The sequence below is a fragment of the Pogona vitticeps genome, chromosome 3 (genome assembly GCF_051106095.1).
Source record: "Pogona vitticeps strain Pit_001003342236 chromosome 3, PviZW2.1, whole genome shotgun sequence".
Lineage (NCBI taxonomy): Eukaryota > Metazoa > Chordata > Lepidosauria > Squamata > Agamidae > Pogona > Pogona vitticeps.
Window position 1 is genome coordinate 251829749 of NC_135785.1, and position 24702 is coordinate 251854450.

General features: G+C 42.5%; 1 protein-coding gene across 1 annotated transcript; it reads right to left on the bottom strand.

Annotated features, from left to right (window-relative positions):
* Positions 1-5022: 5022 nt before the first annotated feature.
* PANX1 (pannexin 1) lies at positions 5023-24501 on the bottom strand. The gene is made up of 5 exons (XM_020778493.3): positions 24205-24501; positions 12674-12813; positions 10645-10868; positions 7933-8585; positions 5023-6455 (listed from the first exon to the last, which is right to left on the bottom strand). Exons 1-5 carry the CDS (start codon positions 24383-24385, stop codon positions 6364-6366), a joined length of 1290 nt encoding a protein of 429 aa, XP_020634152.3. The 5' UTR covers positions 24386-24501; the 3' UTR covers positions 5023-6363.
* Between the last annotated feature and the right edge of the window lie 201 nt (positions 24502-24702).

The following is a 24702-nucleotide window of genomic DNA, read 5'->3' on the forward strand; positions in this document are numbered from 1 at the left end:
TTGCATGACCAGCTACATGATGCAGGGAGGATTACTCCAAGATTGGGGAAATGTTTACACAATCGCCCTATGCTCAAAATCGTACACTTGCCTAAATAACTACTGAGTTTTCCATGGTTTCTAAAAAAGAAAACCATCACCACGATTCAGTGTTAAAGGCAAAATGTAAGGCTAAAGATGCTTTTAATTCTATCACAGATGCTGATTCAATTCTCACAATCTTGCAGGCAGGGTTACTGGGGACTGAGAGAAGTAACACCCTCGCTCCTTCTCTAGTTATCTAAACTGTGAGGTCACAGTAAATCGAGAGCCAGAAGCAGAACTTAGCAGGTTAGTGGAAGGTTTGGGGTTACATCTCTCAGAATTCCCCAGGAGATGTAACCCCCAAAGTCTGCACATCTCTAATAAGAAGCCTCTTCGCACCCCTTAAAATCACGGTGTCTAGACTGCTGTAGCAATCCTGGAACCAATTGCTTACTCACAGTTCTGGTGAGCAGGGCAGAGAGAGTGGAGGGCGGTCCACACATTTCTACAGGCTGCATCAGTAAAAGCCAAGGGCCACAACTTGCAACCTTCTGTTGACACCCCTAGTTCCTCTAGCTCTTGCCTGCTTTTTATGTTTTGTTCTTTATTAAGTAATTTTTTACATGTTAGTAGCGCTCCTTTCTGATTCAGCACTTTCAAAGTAAATGCTTTTATAGGAACTACCCATGTTGGGATTTTCTTTTAAGTTTGTGCTTGTAATTTTTGCCACACTAGGCATAGTGCCTTTCTCACAATGTGTTCCATAAAATGTGATTCCTCCTTCTATTTCCCATACCATGCATCTGTGTAAATGAGTCTATCTTTTGATCGATGATTTCAACATCTCTTCTTAGATCCTGTATCTGGTCTGAAAGCTCTTTAATGATGTTTGCTTCCATCTCCTGCAGTGCGTTTTTAAAGAGGTCTTGATTCATTAGTTTGTCAGTCCCAGGAGCTCCATAGCCTGGTGAGTCTTCCTTTTCGGATCTCGAAGTCATGTTGCTCCCTTTCACAATTCCTAAAGAATTTCCCCCTTTCTTATTACCAGCAAAGACCTCCTCTTTTTTTTGCCTCAACACAGCACTAACAGTATTAACAGGATCATTCAAAAAGAAACCAAAAGCATCCTCCAAAATACAAAGCTCTAAATACAATTATTCAGCCAACTACTAGAGGTCCTCAGCGTTGACAGAATAGCCTTAGCTCTTGCTTTATAGTCTCTCTGCCCACATTGTCTGGAAAGTTTCAGCCTGCTAAAGGAAAAATAAAAAGGTATTCCAAATTACAAAGCTCTGGTATAGTTTCCAGCCAGCCACTAGATGACCTCAGCCCTGGGGAAATAGTCTTGACTCTTGCTTTGTATTTTCTTCGTGGCAACACTGTCTAGTAAGTTTCAGTCTACTAAAGAAAAAACAAAGCCACTCTTCGCGTTCAGATGGGTGGTGACCCAAAAGCCTTCTTAAACGCCTTCAAATATATTCCAAATACAGTATGTCTTTTCTGTGTGTCTCTTGAGTGAAATCCCTGAGAATAAACTGCTGCTGGCTTTGCCTTTATTAAAGACCAGAAACAAGCTTCTTTCTTTACGTTGTCAGAGGAGATGTAGAAGCAGAAAGTCTCCCCTCCTCATTCTATTTTAACAGTCTCCAGGCAAAATAAAACTGTTAAGCAATTAAACTGTCTCTTCTCTCAGGAGGATTCTTTATTGCCCTCAGGTCAACTATGTGAAGCAGCAGTACTCAGTAGGGGTTGAAGGACAAGGCTTGTTAAACTTATAGAGTTTGTTTGTTCAAGACACCCCCCTTCATTTCCCCCAATGCTGTGCCTTCTCAGTTGCTCTTTCAAAGACTTTCCTCCCCTGGGCAAAAAAAATCTCTCCCGTTTCCTTGCCGTCTGGAATTCTTTTATTTTTCTTAAGACCTCTGATTGTAAGCTGCTTGCTCTACCCCTCCCTTTCTGCGGACAGAGCAGCGCTTGTGGAAAACATAACAGAAAGATAAACGTGGTCCTCTGTGCTCATCTTAATTCCCAGGCATTTGTTCTTCCTCGCATTGAATATAAATCTTGGGCCTTCGCTCAGTTCAATAACTCACTTTTCTGTCTGGGAACTTCCAGGGTCCTCTGGAGGTGCAAGTCTTGATGTCCTCCCACAGAGCTGAAAACGCCATTAAAAGATGGCGCCCGAGGAATCCTCTGTCTGAGGAGGCGAGTCCTCAAAGGGGATTGGTCGTCCACTCCTCCCAGGGTCTCTCAGCTCCCCTACGACCTGGGGTGGCCTTCTCCTGGCACACACAGCCCCCCTCAATTTGATTGAGGGAGTCCAGATTCACGGTATAAAACAAGTCTTCTGGGGAGTCCCCTTTTCTTGCTGCTTTCGCTGCTCCTGGCTCCACCCCCTTCTCACAGCATCCTGATCTAATTCACCCTCTGATTTTACATCAAATTGGCTGCTATAGTAGCTCCAGCAGTATCTCAGCCTCTGTTTTAAAGTTTTAACAAAAGGAGAGCCCAAAACATTCTGAAGCAGTCTCTTCTCCCGTCAAACACCTTGTACCTTCAGGGTGCTCTTCCTTATGTCTCTGACCATCATTAGAAGCGTGCAGCTTTCTGTTTTCGCACTACATCTGGGCAGTCTTGGCTGACCTCTCTCCTGGGTATTTGAACTCCTTACTCTGGCTCTGCAGTGTAAATTCTCTTTACTATAATTTGAATCTGTTCATTCAAGACTTTAGGGAAGCTACAGAAAACAAGTGTGGTCCACATCTGTATAGCATTCCTTCCAAGTTTCAGAGATGGCTATCATGCAGCTTTTTAATCCTATCTTATTCAGGCTAAACATATTGAACTCCTTCAGCCTTTGCTTTCAGAATGTGGTCTCCGAGCTTCTCACTGTCCTCGCAGCTTTCCTTTGAGCACAAGTGGGAATATTGCCAGTTTGAAAATATCTGCATCAGAAGGTAAATGTATTCATCTAGCCACAAGTTTGTGGTTTTCAAGCTCCTTTCTGCTTATGATTTACACTATAAATATTACAAGCTTACATGCATACTTTGTACCTGTGTGGCTCTCATTCTTCAAACTAGGTGCCCCAAAAGGGAGCTGCTGAGATAGTGACATGTCCATGGATTGCTAGAACTGACCTTGCAGTTTTAAAAAGCAGCTACAGTACGTGAGTTTAACTATACATCGTTTGCAGACAGTATCCTTGCTCCTGAGTCTTGATTCAGGCAAGTCACCCATAAACTCAGATGGGAGTACATACCAATGATAGGTCATGCATCTTAATTTTTTAAAAAATGACAAATACATGCTATGATTACTTCTCCATTCCAAAAAGAACAATTCCCAAACAACATTGAAATAGGGTTGGCTCAAAGCTAACAATACATGATAATTTCAGCTGCTTTAGTTAAGAGTCTAACAAAATTCAAACCTGCTTCATTGTCTACTTTCTTCTCATAGTACCCCATTTCCCTATGCTACATAATAATAGCAATCGTGTAGAAAAAAAATTAGTGGTTTATATTTTACCAGGTAAGTACAGTGGTGCCTCACACAACGATGTTAATTGGTTCCAAAAAAATCAACGTTGTGTGAAACATCGTTCTGTGAAACACCATTTCTCATAGGAATGCATTGAAAACCGGTTAATCCGTTCCAATTGCAACGGATTGCCATCGTTCAGTGAAAATCCCCATAGGAAACATCGTTGAGTGAAACAATGTTTCCTATATTGGAATGTATTGACGCCGACTCAATACATTTCAATGCCTTTGCGAAGTCCTTTTTCGCTCCTGTAAAAGTGTCTTACAATGTTTGGACGCTGTTTTAAATGATTGCAATGGTTAGCCCACCTCCTGAAACCTATGCAAACTGATTTTGGTGTTGTTCTGACACTTCGTTAATTTATGATGATTTTTTGTTTTTTCCATTGGAAACCATTAGACAGACCATCCAATGGTTTCCAATGGAGAAAATTCAAAAAATCATCATAAATTAACGAAGTGTCAGAACAACACCAAAATCAGTTTGCATAGGTTTCAGGAGGTGGACTAACCATTGCAATCATTTAAAACAGCATCCAAACATTGTAAGACACTTTTACAGGAGTGAAAAGGGAGATCGTTGTGTGAAAATCCCCCATAGGAAACATCGCTGTGTGAGGCAGCAAATTTAACAGAAAAAGGCATCGTTGTGTGAATTCATCGTTGTGTGAGGCACTCGTTGTGTGAGGCACCACTGTATACTAGTTTCAAGAAAGACCTAGCTTTTAAAAAAAGACAATTTGTTTTCAGGCTTGCTTTCCAATGATCATGCAGCATAGTGAAAGGCAGTTTATCTTAAAAAAGAAACAAACTAGGATCTCCCCACCATCTACTTATACCCCATGCATTCATCCAAGCCACTGAAACAGATCTAATTTCAGTAGAGTGCTCAACAGTGCTGATGTCTGATAACTTAAATTTCAAAGTGCAGAGAAATCAAGTGTGAACTGAACATCAGAGAAATCAGGTGAACATCAGAGAGCGTTTCGGGCTGTCTCGTGTCATCCTGGTTCCAAGCAGCCTTTTATCTCCAAGACAAGACTGGCACAGGGAGGGGGAGAGACAGACACTGACATTCATGAGAACCTGTGGGATTTAAAGAAGACATGTCAGGCCTAAATTGACTTAGCTTGTCCCAACTAGAAAAGACCCACTGAATCAATGTGGTTTAAGTAAGCGCTGTCTTAGTTAGCAATTTATTCAATGGGTCTGATCTTGCTGGGATGGATAATGGATTTTAGGCCTTAGAATTTCCCTCCTTATTTCAGAAACTGGGACTTAAGACTGTGGAGACCCATCCTTTGAGTGAAAGGAAGGCTGTGAGAGGAGTGACTGCCAATCAGTGTGATTAAATCATCTGTGGGCAGCCTAATATTTACTTTTGTGGAATGAAGATCCGCTTGGCTTTGGAGGGTAGAGTATTTTCATTTCTGTGTTAGTAATGCATCTCCTGTTTAGTTTTAAATGTGTATTAAGTCTGTTTATTTTCAGTGTTTTCATACATAATTGTCTTTCATGATGTAGTCACTTATTTACACTTTTGCCCACAGTCCTACCGGTTGGTAACACTGACATAAGTGCAATGCCATAAACTGCAATGCCAAATTGCCCCTAATTAATGAGTTGCTGCCTTTTATTCCTTGTCACTCACCCACCCACCCAACAGGCAAATGATGAGGGATACAAACAGCGACTTGTTAACTACTGGCAATTTGTTGCAACAGTTTATGCCACTGTGTTTATTCTGGTGCAACTAGCTAATAGGATCTGGCCTATGGTTCTTTCTAATTGTCCTTATCACATTTTTTTTGTTGAACTGACAAGACTATGCACTCTTTTGAGCATAGTCTGGTGGGAAAGAGGCATAAAAAGGAACAACAACAATGATAAGTAATTCAGGATAAGGTTACTCCAAACTATGATAGATACAAATGTATAATCTCCAGTACCGCTATACTTTTCAGTATGGAAGCCAGAGTGGTGTAGTGGATAGAGTGACAAACCAGGATTCATGAGACCTCAGTTCAAATCCCTGTTGGCTAAAACTATCCCTTAAAAATCTTGAAAATTCTGTAAGAGTCAGTGTCAGTCAAATGCCTCTTGTTGGCACATAGCACACACAAGCCCATGAGCTGTTCAATACAAGTTCTGGAGAAACACTATTACCCTCCTGTCCTGCTGGTGCTTTCACACAGGAAACTGGTTGGCCACTGTGGAAGTTGGATGCTGGACTAAAGAGGGCTTTGGCCTGATCTGGTAGAGCTATCCTTCCGTTCACTTGTCAGAGGAGATGATCATAATCACGAAGGCACCACAAATTATGCAGTTGAGTCTCCCACATTTGGAGAAATCAGAGCAGTCAGCACACCCGGAGTATAACAGATGAAGCTGACTCTAGGTAAACCACCTTCATGACCATAGAAAGTCATCAGAAGAGAACAGAACGACAGACCTGCTAGAATCAACCAAGGAGGGGAAACCACCCCAACTGACTCTCAACTTTCCCTTCAGGCCTAATTACATCTTACAGTATGTTTCTCTGTATCCTGTTTCCAGGATAAACTTGCACTTTCTCCCTACTGTCTCTCTAAAAACCAAAATTAGTATAAAACAGCTCAACAGTACGCCTTTAAGCGGAGAAGGCTAGGTAGTTACGTAAACATGGTCACATACAAAGCTTATAAACTATGATATGCTCCTTGTCCTGCCCTTGCGCAAGAAGATAATTGCCCCATGTTCAACATGGCTTGCACTGGGAGGAATCCTCATAGCTGAGTAATCATTAACCAGGGGATCAGCAAGAAGAATCCAGAAGTCTCTGACGAAGTTTGCCATCTTCTTTACTTGTTTTTGCTCCATCAGCAGGCAACGTGGTTCCTGTCAGATCTGAAGATGATAAAGCAACAGGACAGGGAAAATGTTTTGTTACTCTTCAGATGCAACCAAGAAGAGCTGTGTTGTTCTCGAACAGTATTTAAATATATTATGATCTGGATATATTTGAAACAGTGTTTCTAGATCTTCAAACTGGGAGTCATAAGAACCTGCCCAATTAAATTATGAGTAGTCAGGCTGTGACAGCCCCACTTTAGTGTGTGAATCCAGAAAAATAATAATAATATAATAAAGAGAGAAAGAGAAAAAACGAATATACACAAGTGGATGAGATCTGTATGACAGTTTATAGTGCTCCATTCAGTGGCTGGTTTTATTTATACTTAGAGAAGATGCGGTGAAATCAGTAGGACTTAATTCAGTCAAGACCAATTTAAGTTCATTGGCCAAGTTCTACTCCCAGTTAAAGTAGATCTACTGAATCAGTTGCTGAATGATAGGCCAACACTAGAGATAGGGGTATTTGATATTATACGAATATCTCCACACAGGTGGCGATAACGAGGGTCCAGCCCCATGGGGCCGGACGGTCCACTCACTGATCTTCCGAGGATGCCATGATTCTTCCAATGGCTCTGTAGCGTGCGTTCGGCTCGCCACTCCTGGCAGGAGGAGGGAGCACAAGCCTCGCTGCAAGGTCAAAGAATGGCTCTCAGATCGTGCACTGCAGAGCCATTGGAAGAATTGCAGCATCTGTGGCAGCGGCAGATCGGTGAGTGGACCAGCCGGCCCCATGGGGCTGGACCCTCGTTATCGCCACCTGTGTGGGGATATTTATATTCGTATACAAATACCCCCATCCCTAGTCAACACTTATACAAACCCGACTGATTCAGTGGGCCTGCTCTAGTTGGGTCTAGCAAGTAAATTTAAACCTCCTTGAGATTATCCAAAGTATGAGGAAGTATGAATCTAATTCTTCATGGTTTGCATATTTCATCTGGAGCAAGTTACACAAAATTAAATACAGCTTATTTTCCAGTTGAGTACACCCAGGATCAGTCTGCTGATTATGAAAATTTGGTTCTCATGTGTGTCTGATCCAGGATTTCTAATGCCAAACACTACATTAAGCAAAATGTAGCTGCTTCTACTGATTTAGTGTGATGCTGGCATGTTGTCACCACAGTATTGTAATAAACTATACATTTTTTTGGCCTTGCAGAGGAGCTGACTCACCAAATCCCCACTGATTCAGTATGCCTACTCTAATGTGATTTACTATACTAAACAATATAATTTTGACCATTGTGTTAATATATAGAACGTGTCAAAGTCAACCTTTTTGGACTTTAAGTCCCAGAACCAGCAAGGTCATGCTGCCTGAGGAATTCTTGAGAGTTACATTTCAAGCAAGTTAACATTTTCAAGCTCTTTGGGCATGGTATTTTAACTATTTCTAAATGGCTATGATTAATTTTATGAGCAATATATGAATAAAGGTTAAATTAAATAAAAACAGTTTTACCTTGTAATTCTGCCTCATTGTTTGCTGTTTCAGCTTCCGTCTTCTTCCCCTTTGACTTGCTATCTGTGGCATCTGTTTTAATTGAGCCAAGATTCATCAACAACTGCATGGCATCGAATTTCTCTCCGTTGCCTTTCAGGTTCTCCAGAACTTTGAGGCACTTGTAAGATTTAAGCTCGCTGACGTTTTCTTCGAGGAAGAGGAGGTAGAGACTTAAATCGTCATAGCTCTTCGTTTTGACTTTGAGAACATCAAAGGTCGGCAGAAGCTCGTACACTTGGAGGATATCTGAGCTCTGCCTGTATGGTACCAGCAAGGCATAAATCACAAGGGGCAGGAGGAAGAAGTAGACAATGAAATTGATATAACTGAGTAGCTGGAAGATCCCCACAGCGATCAGTTTGCACTGGAACCGTTCAGGAACCGTTGTGTCATTCTTTAAGATCCCAGTTTTGATGTTGCATATAAACTCATCGGTCACAGAGGACAGACTGATGTAGTAGCCCAGGTAAATACAAGCCAAGACAATAATTGTCAGTGTCAACAAACGGCAAAATATGTACCTGAGGAGTAAGTTCTTGGAACCTTTCTTTGTTTTCAAATACTGCTCCACAATGGGGTATTTAAAGTGACTATCAGATAACTCCCAAAAACTGAAAGAAAGAAAAAAGCCAATAACCAGAGCTAGCACGTCAATATTATATTTTATTTTAGACATTACACAAATAGTATGTCTATATCACAGAAGTGAGTACACCCACTCACATTTCATAAATATCTTAGTATATCTTTTCATGTGACAACACTGAAGAAATGACACTTGGTTACAATGTAAAGCAGTGAGTATACAGCTTATATAACAACGTAAATGTGCTGTCCCCTCAAAATAACGCAACACACAACCATTCATGTCTAAAACGCTGGCAACAAAAGTGAGTACACCCCTAAGTGACTGTCTAAATTGGGCCCAAGTAGCTGTTTTTCCCTTCCTAGGTTCCTCGTGAATGTTGGTAGAGCATTGTGAATTTTCTTTCCAAGAATGTAGTCATTAGGTGCTGAGATAAACAAAATAAGGACAGGTGTGTGAAACCAAGAATCGCAAAGCCTCTAGACAATATGTCAGATCCTATGCCTTTCCTCTAATTTATAGTGCTTTCCAGCTAAACGCTGACAGAAAACAGTTCTGCCTATCTGGATTCTATAGAATCATAGAAAAGTGAAGTTGGAAGGGGCCTATAAGGCCATTAAGTCCAACCCCGTGCTCAGTGCAGGAATATAATCAAAGCAGATCTGCCAGGTGATTATCCAAGTTTTTCCCTCCACTCACCAACTCCTGAGGTAACTGGTTCCACTGTTGTACTGCTCTAACAGTTAGGAAGTTTTTCCTGATATTCAACCAAAATCTGGCTTCCTTTAACTTGAACCCATTGTTGGGTGTCCTGCACTCTGGGATGATCGAAAACAGATCTTGCCCCTCCTCTGTATGACAGCCTTTCAAATATTTGAAAAGTGCTATCATATCACCCTTCAGTCTTCTTTTCTCAAGGTTAAACATGCCCAGTTCTTTCAGCCTTTCCTCATAGGGCTTGGTTTCAAGCCTGCTGATCATCCTTGTCACCCTCCTCTGAACTTGTTCCAATTTGTTAGCATCCTTTTTGAAGTGTGGTGTTAGGTGAGGCCTAACCAGTGCTGAATAGAGGGGGACTAGCACCTTGCAGTATTTGGTGACCATACTTCTATTAATACAGCCTAAAATAGCATTTGCCTATTTTGTAGCCACATCACACTGTTGGCTCATATTTAGCTTATGATTTATGACAATTCCTTCTCACTTGTTGTTTTGCTAAGCCAGGTATCCCCCATCTTGTAACTGTGCAATTGGTTTCTTTTTCCGAGGTGCAGTAGTTCCCACTTATCCCTGTTGAATTTCATTCTGTTCCTTTCAGCCCAGTGCTCCATCCTATCAAGGTCATTTTAAAATTTTGTTTCTGTCTTCTAGGGTATTAGCTATTCCTCCCAACTTGGTATCATCTGCAAATTTGACAAGCACACCCTGCATTCCCTCATCCAAGTCATTAATAAAAATATTGAACAGCAGCAGGCCCAGGACTGAGCCTTGGGGTACCCCACTTGTTACCTCCTCCCAGTTAGAAAAGGACCCATTAATCATCACCCTCTGAGTATGATTCTGTAGCCAATTATGTATCCACCTGACACTTGATCTATCCAGCCCACACTAGTTAGCTTGCTAATCAGGGTATCATGGGCATTTTGTCAAAAGCTTTGCTGAAGTCAAGATATACTACGTCTACAGCATTCCCTCTGTCTATCAGGGAGGTGACCTGATCAAAAAACTGAGATCAAATTAGTTTGGCAGGATTTGTTCTTGACAAATCCGTGTTGGCTTCTAGCTATTACTGCCTTGTTTTCTAAGTGCTTGCACAATGAGCACTTTATGATCTGTTCCAGAATTTTGCCTGGGATTGATGACAGGCTGACTGGCCTGTAGTTCCCAGGTTCCTCTTTTTTGCCCGTTTTGAAGATAGGGACAATACTGAAGATACTGTAGTGACAACATTGGCCCTCCTCCAATCCTCTGGCGACTCACCCATTCCCATGATTTGAAGAATTCACCCGTTTCCTGTGATTTCAAGTGAAATTCATTAAAAACAAATTTAGAAAGTAGGAAAGGGCAAGAGATGGGACACTCACCTCTGAGCAATGTTCTCATTAACGACTGGTGTGGAGCCGGCTGTGTCCCTCATATCACTATTATAACAGCTATTTGCAGCTTTGATCGCTCTGTTATAGGCTTTGTCAAGTTCTTCCATGATAAACTTCAGGTCAGCGAAAAGGTGAGGAGCTGCAGTGAAGCGCCAGAAGAGGTATGGCAGGTACAGCAAGATGGCTAATAGCAGAAGGATGTAGGGGAAAAACTGGGAAAGGAAACCACCAAGATAAGGTTAGTTTAGATCCAGATGCCTCTTCAGCCAGATCAAGGCAAGGCAAGCAAAGCAGACCAAGAAATCTGTGGTCCAAATTTAGGAAACAAATGCATAGTCTCATTAATGTATGGTTTGTTTCTGCAATGCAGATTTTTGAAAATGCAATAGATGATTATAGTCTGGCATTCTAGGCATAGTTACATAGACCCATTTCTAACCAGATTTACAAAGGACTGTAATCTTAGTGTCATGCCTTAAAATGTCCCCGGACTAACCCCAATGAGTGCCAGCCAGCAGAGTCAATGCTGAAGGATGATGGGAATTGTAGTCAGTCCTCAGACAAGGAGGTGTGGCAGGGATTCTTGCAGCCCTGCCTGTGGGTGGGTAGCTGACAGAAGAGATGGAGGAGGGAAGCCCATGCTCCTGCCAGGACTGGAAGATTATGCAAAGAGGAGGGAACGAGCAGCACACCCTGAGTGGTCAGTGAGGGAGGCAAGCAGAGGCTTGACTGCAGAACCAGTTTAACCACTGTACCATAAGGCTAAAGTACACAATCAGGCTAACAGATCATAAATGCAGATTGAAAGTAGCTATTCAAACTTTCAACCACGCCTTGAGAATTCAGATTTCACTGCGCTATGATGAGGATGGCCAGGGGATAGAAATATTAGCATAATGGATTGCAGCCATATGAAAAGGCAGCAGAGAGGAGGAAAGGCCAGCCAGAGCTACTTGGATTGGCTGACTTCCACAATGTTTATTCTTCTGAGAAATGAGCTCATATCTGGGAAATGATCTAAGCAATCTTTGCAGCATCCAAGAAAGCCAAGGGCTCATCTTTCAATGCCTGGAGAATTTAAATAAATTCCTAGGAGCAGTCAAATAAATCCTGATGTGAAAACATTTGATCCCACCCATGCCCTATATGTGAATTTATTTCTTTTATTTTTAATTTATTGTCAGCTTTCCTCTGTCTGCAAACCTCACCTGTACATTTTGTCCTTTTTTAATGTCTTTTGCTGTCAGGAAGAATACTTTTTATTGACATTCTCTTTATTATTTCAAACCATCACCGTTATATATTTGTCATCAGTTGTGTATTCCACAGCTAAAAAAAAGTCCAGCCACTTTTAATACATGCATTGTATGACACAAGTTTTCATGGATTAAAGCAGAGTTTAGAAAAGTTTCTTTTTTAAGACCATAATTCCTAAAATCATCCACCTAGTGTTATGGTGTATCCTGGAAATTGTAGCTGAGCTCGCTTCCCCCAGCATGGGGCTCCCTCCTCCCAGCCGGTCCACAGCCCCAAAAATGTTGGGGACCGCTGCTTTACAAAACCATCTTTAGAAAACTATCTATTTAATATAGTTTTCAACTGATTATTTTTTTATGTTAAACTGTTTTATTACTGTGGCTTGGAAATAGTTTTACACTGACTTATATTTTTTAAATCTTTATTTTTTACAATTTGAAGATTTATTAGCAAACCATAAAATACATATGTTGTGGTGCTTTCAGTTCTATAGGTGCCAGTTACCTGGGATGTTCATGACCTACAAAAAGGCATCCTGTGAAGTATTTAAATGCATAGGTTCTAAGAAACTCATGTGAAGATATATTTTAGGCAAAAATAGGCTGTATCAAAATCAACAGACAAGGTCCCTTGTATATCAAACATGGGCCAAGCGACCAATGAATGGGCATGAAATGAATGCTACACAGAATGAGCTGGATTTCTACTTTGAAGGAGGAGGGAGAAGGTAAATAAAGAGTACGAATTGATCTATACAAACTTTATGAAGCCAGAGCGGGAGGTGTCCTGAGTCACTCTGTGAATGTTGTTTCTGCTGCACAGCTGCCCAGCAGTAAGAGTCCACATAAGCAGCCTGGCGCCAGGAAAACGAACTTGGAGAAAAGCAGCTCATCTGGGTACCTGGGGAATAAAGCAAAATGCATTGCCATCAATGAGGTGAGGAAAGGCAATGTAAAACAAGGCAGGGTACAAGGCCGTGACAGAAGGAAGCCTTAAGACCAACCTATGCAGGCAGCTGTATAAGGTAGAAAAATGTGTTCCTGGGTCTCATTATTTCATGCTACAGGTACAGTGTGTCCTTGTGCATGCGTACATTTTGCAGTGCTCCGCCATAGAGGAAATCCTGCACACAGAAAGCCAGGCAGCCTAGAAATGCTATTTTAATGTTTCAGGGAGTTTTTGTCCTGCTAACCCTCCTCCGGGCAGATGGAAGGGATAATCTGAACTGAGTAAGGTACTTCCTGACCCATGAAAATTCCCATATGCTGAAGATAAACAGAAGGGTTAACTGGGGTGAAGATCAATCACCCTCATTTTTTTTTTTAAAAATTCCCTTAATTTTTAATTTTAAAAAAATCTTTCACAACAATACGAAATGAACAATAGGTCATACAAATCTTATATATAATGGTTCATTTTATACATAACCATAATTCATCGAAAAAAGAACACCTTCACATGAATCAGTATGAGAGTTTGGAAGGAGACCAATATCTCATCTTGGAATTTTATATTCTGCAAAGGGAAACCCAGCTTGTAGAAACCCAGTTGATTGCTTCCTTGTATTCATGTGTCTAGCATAGGCAGTCCATTTGTGCATTAAGGCTTGGTGCCAGACCTTGAATAATACCCAGCTGGAGATGGTATCATCTTTTTGTTTCCAGCAGCAAGCTGGAACTAATCTGGCAGCTAGACATAACACTGAGATCTTGTGTTGGAGATAACTATTATTCCTGAGATATATATATAGATAAGCTGGACTTAACACAGGAGATCCCTCTATATTTTTTGAGACAGCCTCTATTTCAATGAAATATAATCATCCAAAAAGATAAAACAAATGAGCAAAACCATCACACATGAATATTGGTCGTTCTCTGTCCACCACCCCAAGACGTTTAGGAGAACCTTACTTATCTATATAAATTATTTTTTGTGTTCCGAGAGGCCGCTCATTTATTAATTTTAGATAACGTTTAATTCTTGCAGATTCTGTTTCAATTGATGAATCAGTCCATAAGGAATTCCAGGGAGTATCACATATAATAATTCTGAAATCCTTTTCTTCAAACCTGCTTTAGACTGGAAGATTTATCAAAGCATGTTCTCCACAGCATTTTGGCATATTCTAGCTGTTAAACCCCATCTAAAAAGTTTATATTTTTAGATGGGGTTTGTATGCCGCTGTACCTGTATTGTTTTCAGAAGCACCCAGGTACTAAATCTAGCATTTCAAGGTAGATCTGGGGCAATGTCAGCAAAACTACCACGATGGACGTGGTGGCGCTGTGGGCTAAACCACAGAAGCCTGTGCTGCAGAGTCAGAAGACCAGCAGTCGTAAGATCGAATCCATGCGACGGATTGAGCTCCCGTAGCTCCATCCCAGCTCCTCGCCAACCTAGCAGTTCGAAAGCATGTAAATGCGAGTAGATAAATAGGTACCACATCGGTGGGAAGGTAAAACGCAGTTCCCTAGTCATGCTGGCCACGTGGCAATGGAAACTGTCTTTGGACAAGCGCTGGCTCTACGGCTTGAAAACGGGATGAGCACCGCCCCCTAGAGTTGAACACGACTGGACTGAAAATGTCAAGGGGAACCTTTACCGTTATCTTTAGCTGTTAAATCCCTTATTTTCTCCTACAGAAGAAATCAGAATGTTTTCTATTAATCTTAAAGCCCACTACAAAGCATAGTTTGATTTACCTTCAAGGCAGCAAACTACGTGACATTTATTAAATTATAAACAGATAAGGAGAATTTGTTCCAAAGGGGGTTACAAGAAGAGAATTAAATTTTCTGAGTCTGGCTCCCAATTTGTTAACAGGGGCAACAGGGGAACCAGTATTGAGACTACAATAGCTAAATCAGTGACTATGTTTTCCACATCCTTCTGCACACAATGTATTTCTAGACTCCTATAGCCTTGTCAAGTTCCATCTGCCAAAGAAATCTCAAATGGTTTGGGTTTTATAAAGGAAAACCCTTTAGACTTCAGAGTGATATATTTCCTAGGCTTGTTCTCATTACAGAGTTTCTGTCCTTAAAAAAACTCCAGTTTTGCTGACATTGCCCCAGATGTACCTTGAAATGCTAGATTTAGTACCTGGATGCTTCTGGAAACAATACAGGTACTGCAGCATACAAACCCCACCTAAAATATATATACTTAAAAAAAACAATATACATCTACTAGCTTTTGCTGATGCTTTCTGTAAGGGCCCCTCATTGCTGCATAGTGACCAGCATTGCTGAGACAGCCTGCTAGTTGTGCCAGGAAAAATTCAGATGTGTTTATGTGCAACATCATCCTCTTTTTATAACAAAAGCTGAAGTCACTGATTCATAGCTTGTAATGTACGTTGCACTGAACAACCAATGTTTGGAGGATACAAACAGTTTTTATGCACATGAGGCTGCACGGCTTTGTGATCACTGCGGAGAAAGAGACTTGGCGTGAATCACAGCCATCATTTATTCAAAAGGCTGCTGTCATACCATAGTTGGTTGATCATGAGGGGCACTTTATGAAAGCAATGTCTTGTTCATCTCTGTTGCTAAGCTGGCATGGACCTCAGCTGTTTTTTTTTCTTCCAAAATGTCTGGGTACATTAGGAAAGGGAAGAGAAAGGGGTCTTCCCTGAGATTTGCTGAAAGACTCTATCATTCAAACCATCAGCATAAGAGTTAAATGTTTAGCAGGCAAATGCCCAGAAGCCCTCTTGTCAGAAGGATCCTTGGTGACACAGTGGTTAAACTGCAATACTGCAGTTAAAACTCCGCTCAAGACCCAGGTTTAATCCCAGGTAAACTGCCCTGAGGTTGACTGAGCCTTCCATCCTTCCGAGTTGGTAAATTGAGCACCCAGCTTGCTGAGCGGAAGGGGCAATGTGCAGCCTGCATAATTAAAACTGTAAACTGCCCAGAGAGTGCTTTAAGTAATATGGGGAGGTACACAAGCAGCATGCTTTGCGTTGTTATGTCAGTAAGGTCAACATTTTATGAGAATTACATGGTGCATTATGCAAGCATGTTCTCCTCAACACTCTTGAATTCATTACTCATTTCCACGTAGGTGGGAATAGGATGATGTCCTAAGCAGAAAAGCTGGGAATACGACCCATGGAGCTTGCAATTAAATAACACTGAACCCAGCGGAATGTAATTCTGAGTAGATGTACTCAGGGCATGGAAAAGTTACTTTCTTGGACTACAGGCCCAGTGACTGGGGCTTCAGGCACTTGCAGTCTTTAAGAAGGCCATGGTCTGTGCTCATCTTATTCCAAAATATTTACTAGCAAAATATATTGTACCACCAGCAGCAGCGCTAAACAACAAGATTTTTCTAGGATAATATGAGCCACTCATTGCTTCTATTAACATTTTTGAATACTGTCTTTCTTTAGCATTCTGTGTTTATTGACTGATATTTAAAACAATTAATATTGCTGCAGTTTACAGATGGAAACTACCAACTCTATCAGAATGCAAATAAAAATAATAAAATACATGGCAAAGAAGAATGTAAAATCATAACATGTTAAACTGCTTGGCTAGACAAGAATTTATCTGCCTGTCCTTGAAAGAACTGCGCTAGGCAAGACTTTTGTGTAGGTTGGGAGGGGAGAAAACAGAAAATTGAGAAAAATGCTCAGGGAAGCCCCTTTTGTTATTGTTAACAGCTGGACACCTTTTGCAAAGATGCGATTCACCAATGACTGTGTCCATTTTTAAATTCTTCTTTATATGAATTAAGTTTGATGATACCCCGAGAAATATTACAGTTGTGAATATGAGTTACTGGTACAAATCTGCTAAATTCAGCTTTTGCCAAGTGATTCACACTTGAATAGGTGTGAATCATCAGATAGGTGCCTGAAGCATAAACTGATTTACAACTGGCTCTAAGGGAAATAAAATCATTTCAGGTGCCAACGAAGGAATTCCATGGACAGCTGCAGCTACACTATTATTAGTTGCACTTGTTGCATGGATAGCTGTTAAATATAGAACAGAGGAAGATGATCTAAAGAAGCAGGGTGTGGGAACAAGAACATGAAAAGGCAGGACTCAGCAGTGGCCAGAGGATTGGAAAAGATCAGTCTACATCCCAATCCCCAAAAAAAAGGCAGTGCCAAAGAATGTTCCAACTACCGTACAATTGCACTAGTTTCACACGTTAGCAAGCTCAAAATCCTACACGGAAGGCTTCAGCAGTATGTGGACCGAGAACTCCCAAAAGTACAAGCTGGATTTCGAAGGGGCAGAACAACTTGAAACAAATTGCTAACATGTGCTGGATTATGGAGAAAGCCAGAGAGATCCATAAAAACATCTACTTCTGCTTCATTGACTATGCAAAAGCCTTTGACTGTGTGGACCACAGTAAACTATGGCAAGTCCTTAAAGAAATGGGAGTGCCTGACCACTTATCTACCTCCTGAGAAACCTATACGTGGGACAGGAAGCAACTGTTAGAACTGGATATGGAACAACTGAATGATTCAAAATCGGGAAAGGAGTACAACAAGGCTGTATATTGTCCCCCGGCTTATTTAACTTATATGCAGAATACATCATGCAAGAGGCAGAACTGGATGAATCCCAAATAAAGATTGCTGGAAGAAATATCAACAACCTCAGATATGCAGATGATACCACTCTGATGGCAGAAAGTGAGAAGGAATTAAAGAACCTCTTAATGAGGGTGAAAGAAGAAAGTGCCAAAAATGGTCTGAAGCTCAACATCAAAAAAACTAAGATCATGGCCACTGGTTCCTTCACCTCCTGGCAAATAGAAGGGGAAGATATGGAGGCAGTGACAGATTTGGCACTACCTTTCTTGGGCTCCCTGATCACTGCAGATGGTGACAGCAGCCACAAAATTAAAAGATGCCTGCTTCTTGGGAGGAAAGCGATGACAAACCTCAACAGCATCTTAAAAAGCAGAGATATCATCTTGCCAAAAAAAGGTCCACATAGTCAAAGCTATGGTTTTTCCAGTAGCGATGTATGGAAGTGAGAGCTGGACCATAAAGAAGGCTGACTGCTGAAGATGCTTTTGAATTGTGGTGCTGGAGGAGGCTCTTCAGAGTCCCTTGGACTTCAAGGAGAACAAACCTATCCATTCTAAAGGAAATCAACCCTGAGTGCTTACTGGAAGGACAGATCCTGAAGCTGAGGCTCCAATACTTTGGTCATCTGATGAGAAGAGAAGACTCCCTGGAAAAGACCCTGATGCTGGGAAAGTGTGAAGGCAAGAGGAGAAGGGGAGGACAGAGGATGAGATGGTTGGACAGTGTCATCGAAGCGACCAACATGAATTTGACCAAACTCTGGGAGGCAGTGGAAGACAGGAGGGCCTGGCGTGCTCTGGTCCATGGGGTCACGAAGAGTCAGACATGACAAAATGACTGAACAACAACAACAAGTGTGGACTGCCAAGATGCAAGGAAAAGGATGCTCGGGGAGCTGGGGTTTTGAGAAAAAGGTGGCTGCTCAGAAAAGGTGCTGTCTTTTTTTGGACAGCCCAAAATTCTCCAACTAGTGAGGCTGCTGGCTTGTGGATTCAGGAAATCTAGGCCTTAAAAATAAAACACAATATTTCCAAAATTTGCTGTTGTGCACTTCAGCTCTTAATTTAAGTTTTGTTTTGCAACATTTAAATCTAGGACTTCGATTCCTGACATCTTCTGAAATATCAGCTCTGCAGCTATGTAACTTCATCATTTCCAGTTCATGGAAAGTCCCGTTGCTTATTCTTAGTAGAGCTTGTTTGGTTTTTCTTTACTTAGATAGCAACAAAAGTATGAGAAGGCCTTGGGGAAGGGAGTCTAACAGTTATGTAAGCATTTCATGTTTGTATATTTGGATAAGCCTCAAATAACAAAGCCGTTTTTGGAAAGAGAAAAGCATTTTCAGCTATTTTGATTCTGGTAGTTGCAAGACTAAGTCATCGAAATGAACTTATTTCAACAAGGAACCTCCGAGTTAACCCTTTTATCAAGAAATAAAATGATTCCAGCTTGCCTTATATAAACAGGAATATTGATGTGTAAAATTTCAAAAAGGCCTCGGCCACTGAGTACTGCATTTTGTTGCCATTTTCAGTTAATTTCCCACTGAACTGTATTACAGTGGTACCTCGCTAAACAATGCCCCCTCTGTACGACGAATCTGCAGGACGGTGACTTTTTTGCGATCGCTATAGCGATCGCAAAATGATGTTTCCTATGGGGGATTTTCACTTGATGTTGATTAGGTCCGTGCTTCGTGAACCATTTGTTTGCAAGAAGACGAAGTTTTCCGGCTCCGCAAAATGGCTGCCCTGTGTTTTCCGGACCCATGCTTTGCAGGGCAGCCATTTTAACAGCTGATCGGCGCTCGGAAAATGGCTTCCCCTATGGGCAATCTTCACTGGACGACGAGGTAATTTACCCATTGGAACGCATTAAATGGGTTTCAGTGCATTCCAATGGGGAAACTGTTTTCGCTGGACGATGTTTTCACTTAACAGCGATTTCAGGGGAACGAATTATTGTCATGGTGGGGGGCACCACTGTATTTTATAATTTTTCAGCTATTTCCTTTCACTATTGACAGCTTTTTGTTTAATCAGATTCCTTTATTATATTTTATTTTGTGACGTTGCATGGCTGCAATAGGAGAAAGAATTTACTTGAATTTGAATTGTATCACTTTTAGCTGCAACAACTTTTTAGAAATCATTTTGGAGACTGTATGCCTCTCCTTGTATGGGAGAGAGAAACTAATAAACACATAAGTGACACTGGAAACTCTCTTGAGTCAAGCAAGCGGTCTTGCCTCCCTTATTCATCAAGGCAATCTTCTCTCTAAAAAGCACAAGCAAAAACAAATGGATAAATCCATTTCAGTCATCATTACAGTAGACTCACTTATATTAATATGACTTACTAGTCAAAAAATCCCACGGATTTCAATTAGTCTGTTCTAGTTAGGACAAAAAAAAATGGTGGCTGAACTGATGAGAAGCCGGTCAGGGTGCAATCCAAGTATGAATCACAACCTACAAGCTAAAGACCAATGGCTTAATCTTCCTTCCTAAAGACGCCATGAGGATAAAATGGTGTAACTTTCAGGCATGCAGCCTTGAGCATGCAGCCCTAGTGGCAGGTCGGAATGGAGTAATCTTCATGTGTGCAGGCTTGAGTTCACTGGACAAAAGATAAGATTTTCCGTCTCAAAAAAGTATTTGAAAGTTTAAGAAGGAACAGGCTTTCAAACATTTTTTTCCTGAATGATCAGAAGGGGCTCCTCTCTCACTGGCTTCCTCTAGGATGTTTTCTAGGATGTATGCTTCTGCCCACAAATTTTACTCAAGAAATGAAGTAATACCATTTCACAGGGCTGTCCTGTAGAGGTGTTGACCTACAACCTTGAGTGACATATTCTCCCGGTGTAATTACAGCACATGTCATACAGTGGTGCCTCGCTAGATGATGATAATCTGTTCCACTGAAATCGCTGTTTAGCGAAATTATTGTCTAGCATAAAGCATTTCCCCACTGGAATGCATTGAAACCTGTTTAATGCGTTCCAATGGGGAAGAATCATCGTTGTCTAGTGAAGATCAGCCATAGGAAAGCTGCTTTGCGAACCGCCGATCAGCTGTTTAAATTGCTGTCTTGCAAAGCTTAGGTCCCGAAAACACCTGTTTGCGAGCGCGGAGGAAGCTGTCAAAATCATCATCTAGCGAAAATCGGTTTGCGAAGCAGGGACCAAACATTGTCCAGCAAAACTCCCCCATAGGAATCACTGTTTTGTGAATCGCTATAGCAATCACAAAAAGTCAATATCTAGCGGGGTAACTGTCATGCGGGGTAACTGTCTAGCAAGGCACCACTGTATCAGGAAGGTAGCCCAGCCTTTTGCATTAGCTCTCAATATAACATTGCATCCAAAATTGGCCATGACATGAGTCTGCCATAGTTAGCAAGGGTAACCCTGAGAGAAGATACAACTGTATGTCTGGAAGCAAGACGGCAAGCAATTTTGGAAGAATGAAAGCAATACAAGGCCATCTACAAGGGATAAAAGCAGGCTTCTCCTTCATGTGTTTACTGCAGACCCTGAAGTCAAGTTGTATTTATTTTTGGAGTTTTGTCCAGCCTCTTCTTCCAACAGCAACATATAGAGCACACAGACAAATAAAGTTTAAACAGCTGGCAACAGCTGCCAAAAAATCCCAAAGCAAGCCAATGAATGAAAAGAAAAGAAAACAAGACCGGAAAAAGGAGTGGCAGCGTGATAAGAGAATAATACAGCATCTGTATTTGGAAAACGGTACACACCTATTTCACAGAAGAAAACACGGGATTCAAAAACAGAACGTTGAACCAGCCCATGATGGGAAAGATATTTTAGCTTCACAGGCCTCCAAAGCAAGTACTGTATCATTTATATACACACAGAAATGCAACAAAATGTTGCAGTACATTATTTCCTAGTCAACGGTTGGCCAGCCTCAATCTTTATGAAAGCTCTATTCCATTAACCACTCCAGTTTTTGTTTTCACCAAGATTCAACCAGCATTCTGTGGTTTGTTGGATGCATACTGTATGCAAAACGAATTGTGCAAGTTGTCTTTTGAAAATGGTCTTCTGTGTGTGGTATATCCAATAAGGCACTCACGTAAGAGGTTTAATCGACATACACTTTTGTAGACCATACCCCGTTTCTTCAGATAGACAGAGCAAAGCTGGAAGTGGCAGACACTGTCAGTCAGGCAAGGACTGTCTACCTGGACAACCTTCCACACATCTTAAAAAGTGGACTGCAGTCCATGTTATACTGAACAAACTGTGTTAGCCTTTAAGGTGCCATAAGACTATATGTGACTTTGTCTGCAACAGATTAACGCAGCTACTGTCCCCTCCTGTCCTATGAAATAGTACCAAAACTGGATTTAAGTAATTGGTTGGGAGGCTCAAAAGTGGGTCGTTCAAGTCTTGGGAGTGGGTTGCTGAGCAGAACTGCCAATAATAGCAATAACATGTTTACATTATTTCTAGGTCAGGGTGGGGGTGGGAAGAGAGATTAACAGCCTGGGCCCAAACAAAGGAACCTTTTGTTGGTGAGTCCTTGAACATGAATAAAGTTGACCCAATAATGTTGTCTAGTCAGATCATGATTACTCCTCTTTTTCACCCCATGTGTCTTCTCACTCTGCTCTATACACATTTTGAGGAAAATGCTAATTCTCACTAACAAACAACAGTACAAAAACGACTTGAAAGTTCTGTCCAAAACAGTCAGGCACCACGGCTGACACACGGAAATCAAACTAAAGGTGGGACTAGCATTTGCACACCTTCCCACCACCACCACCTCTCTGTGTCTATACCGAATCTGGGGACTGACTTCTAGTCATACAAGAGACATCCTTTTGAATAGTGGCACTTTGGCTCTGAAATTCTTTCCAAAGAGAGACTTCTTGGCTTCTTTCCCACTGTTTTTTTTTCCCCAAGAGACTTTTGCAGATAGTAACAAACAATGTCTTCTCATCCTTTGCAATGCTTCAGAATGAACACCTGGAGCCTACAGCAAAAGATGGAAGACCTTTGTTCAGAGTCCAGCCAGGCAGTCAGGACCCTTTTCTGAGTGATTCCATTCCTTTTCACCTCCCAAAAGTTTCCTAATCCACTCCAGCATCCCACATTTACACAGTTTACACTCGTCTGTTTTGGGATCTCCCCCCAGAGCACCCCTTTTTGGAAGTATTTCAGGAAAAAACCCTGGAATTTCACCAAGCTCCCTGATCCCTTGTTCTCATGTAGTGCCTTTTTGTCAGCATAAGGACTGGCATGCAGATAATTGATTCATTGTTATGATATATTGCACATGATTCTTTCCTATGATTTATTGTTTTGTGGTTATCTGCCTTTAGGGGCCTGCGCATATACAAAAAGAGGATATAAATAAGTAAGTGGCTGCAGATGGCACAAACATCAGTATTTGCGCATAAAAGAGACAAGGAAGCATACATCATATTGAAATCATATGACACTATTATGACCAGGGCAAAGAACAGCAAGAGTATTGCTGAATTGAATGAATACAAGAAAGGAGGCTACAGTATTAGAGGTGCTTTGAAATACAGTATCAGAAATGTCTGAAGCAACAAATTTGCTTCAGGCTGTCTCAGAATACCATATATCAAGATTCTTTCTTTTTTGCATTGCAAAATTATAGTGTTACACTACAGTATAAGCCCAGTGTAACCATTAGCTGGAAATAACTGATCTTAAAGATGATCAGGCCATGACATACGCAGCTTGCAACTTTGGAACAACTATAGGAGGGAAATGCGTGCTTGGGGACAACAACTGTTGCCAAAAAACGGCAGCCAGGTGTCTAGCTCCCGTTCTGTAACATACAGCTGAACGGAGCGCATGCTGTGGTTTGATATGTTCTGTGTCTACCACTCAGCAATATTTGCCCCAATAGCAGAATTCTAGAACAGGGATCTCTAAAGTTCTCAGATCTCGTCTTCCCTGGGCATGGAAAGACTGGGGCCACCACTAAAAAGTCCCCGTTCTAGATATCCATCCACCCAATATTTCTTACTGAGGCAGCCCAAGAGAAACTTGGTGGCTGATCATAAACGCTGGCAGGTGCCCAGAGTCCTTTCGATAAGGCTTCAAAGCAAAGTCGGGCAACTCCACAATAGTGGAGCCCGACACCCACTGGGGCAAGGCATTTTGGCGCTGCTGAACTTTGGCAGCAGGTGCAGCTGCTCCCTGAGATAAAGGGAAGGAAGCCCCAAAAGGGGTCTTGTGTTCCAGCAGCATCTTCTCCGCTGTGGAAAGCGAAAGCTGAGAGGAAAAGGCTCCTCTTCCCCTTTGGTCAGCCAGCGCAACTGAGGCAGGATTGGCCCTCACGCAACCCTCCCCACCCCTTCCAAACTGCTGCCCGAAGCAGCAGCACGCTGTAAGAAGGCCTCGCTTGCAAAACAGAACCTGGTCGTCCTGAAGGTGCCACAAGACTCTTCGTCGGGCTGTCACTCCCCACTCCTCTGAGGAGGAGAGCCAGGTACCCTCCTCCCCCTCCACACAGTCAGAGTGGCACAGCCCCTCCTCGACGACCTCCCCCCCTCCTTAGTATTGCCCGGAGTCTCTCTTTCGTGGCACACCACCCATGAGCGTGCTTCCACCGCGCCCTTCTCTCTCTCTCTCTCTCCCCTCCCCCCGCTTTCGTCGACCCCGTGGCTGGGCGAGGTGCTCTCCGCCAGAACCCGGCGTGCTTTTTTACCTATGGAGATCTCCTGGGCGAAGGCCAGCGAGATGAGGAGGAGGGGCAGCCCGACGGCGATGCAGGTGACCAGCTTGTCGACGGCCAGCTCCAGCCTCAGCCCCTTGTACTTGCTCTCCGAGGGCTCCTTCAGCAGGAAGTCCGAGAAGACGTACTCGGTGGCGATGTGCGCGATGGCCATGGTGGCGGCGGCGGCGGGGGCGCGCGGCGGCCACTAACAAAAGGCGCTCCGCCGCCTCAGCCCCTCGCTGCCCGCCCCACCGGGCGCGCCCCCGCCGCCACTGCTGCCCTCCCCGGCCCCCGCCGCCTCATCCCTGCCGGCGCTGCCGGAGCCGGGCGCGCGGAGCTGGCGAAGCGAGGAGCCGCCCGAGCCATGCGCCCGCCTTCCCTTTGTTTGGCGCCTGCGACGTCCGGGCGGGGGAGAGCCGTGCCCTCCTCGCCCGCCTTCCCCGCCTTGGAAGAGAGGAGAGGAGAGGCGGGAACTGGGACCCCGCCTTC

Bases quoted from the DNA above. Each gene is read 5' to 3' on its own strand.
- PANX1 (XM_020778493.3), bottom strand. From the start codon at position 24,385: ATGGCCATCGCGCACATCGCCACCGAGTACGTCTTCTCGGACTTCCTG. The intron at 8,586-10,644 runs GTGAGTGTCCCA...TCTTTCTTTCAG, and splicing joins AATGAGAACATTGCTCAGAG to TTTTTGGGAGTTATCTGATA. The intron at 6,456-7,932 runs GTAAAACTGTTT...TATCATCTTCAG, and splicing joins CAATGAGGCAGAATTACAAG to ATCTGACAGGAACCACGTTG.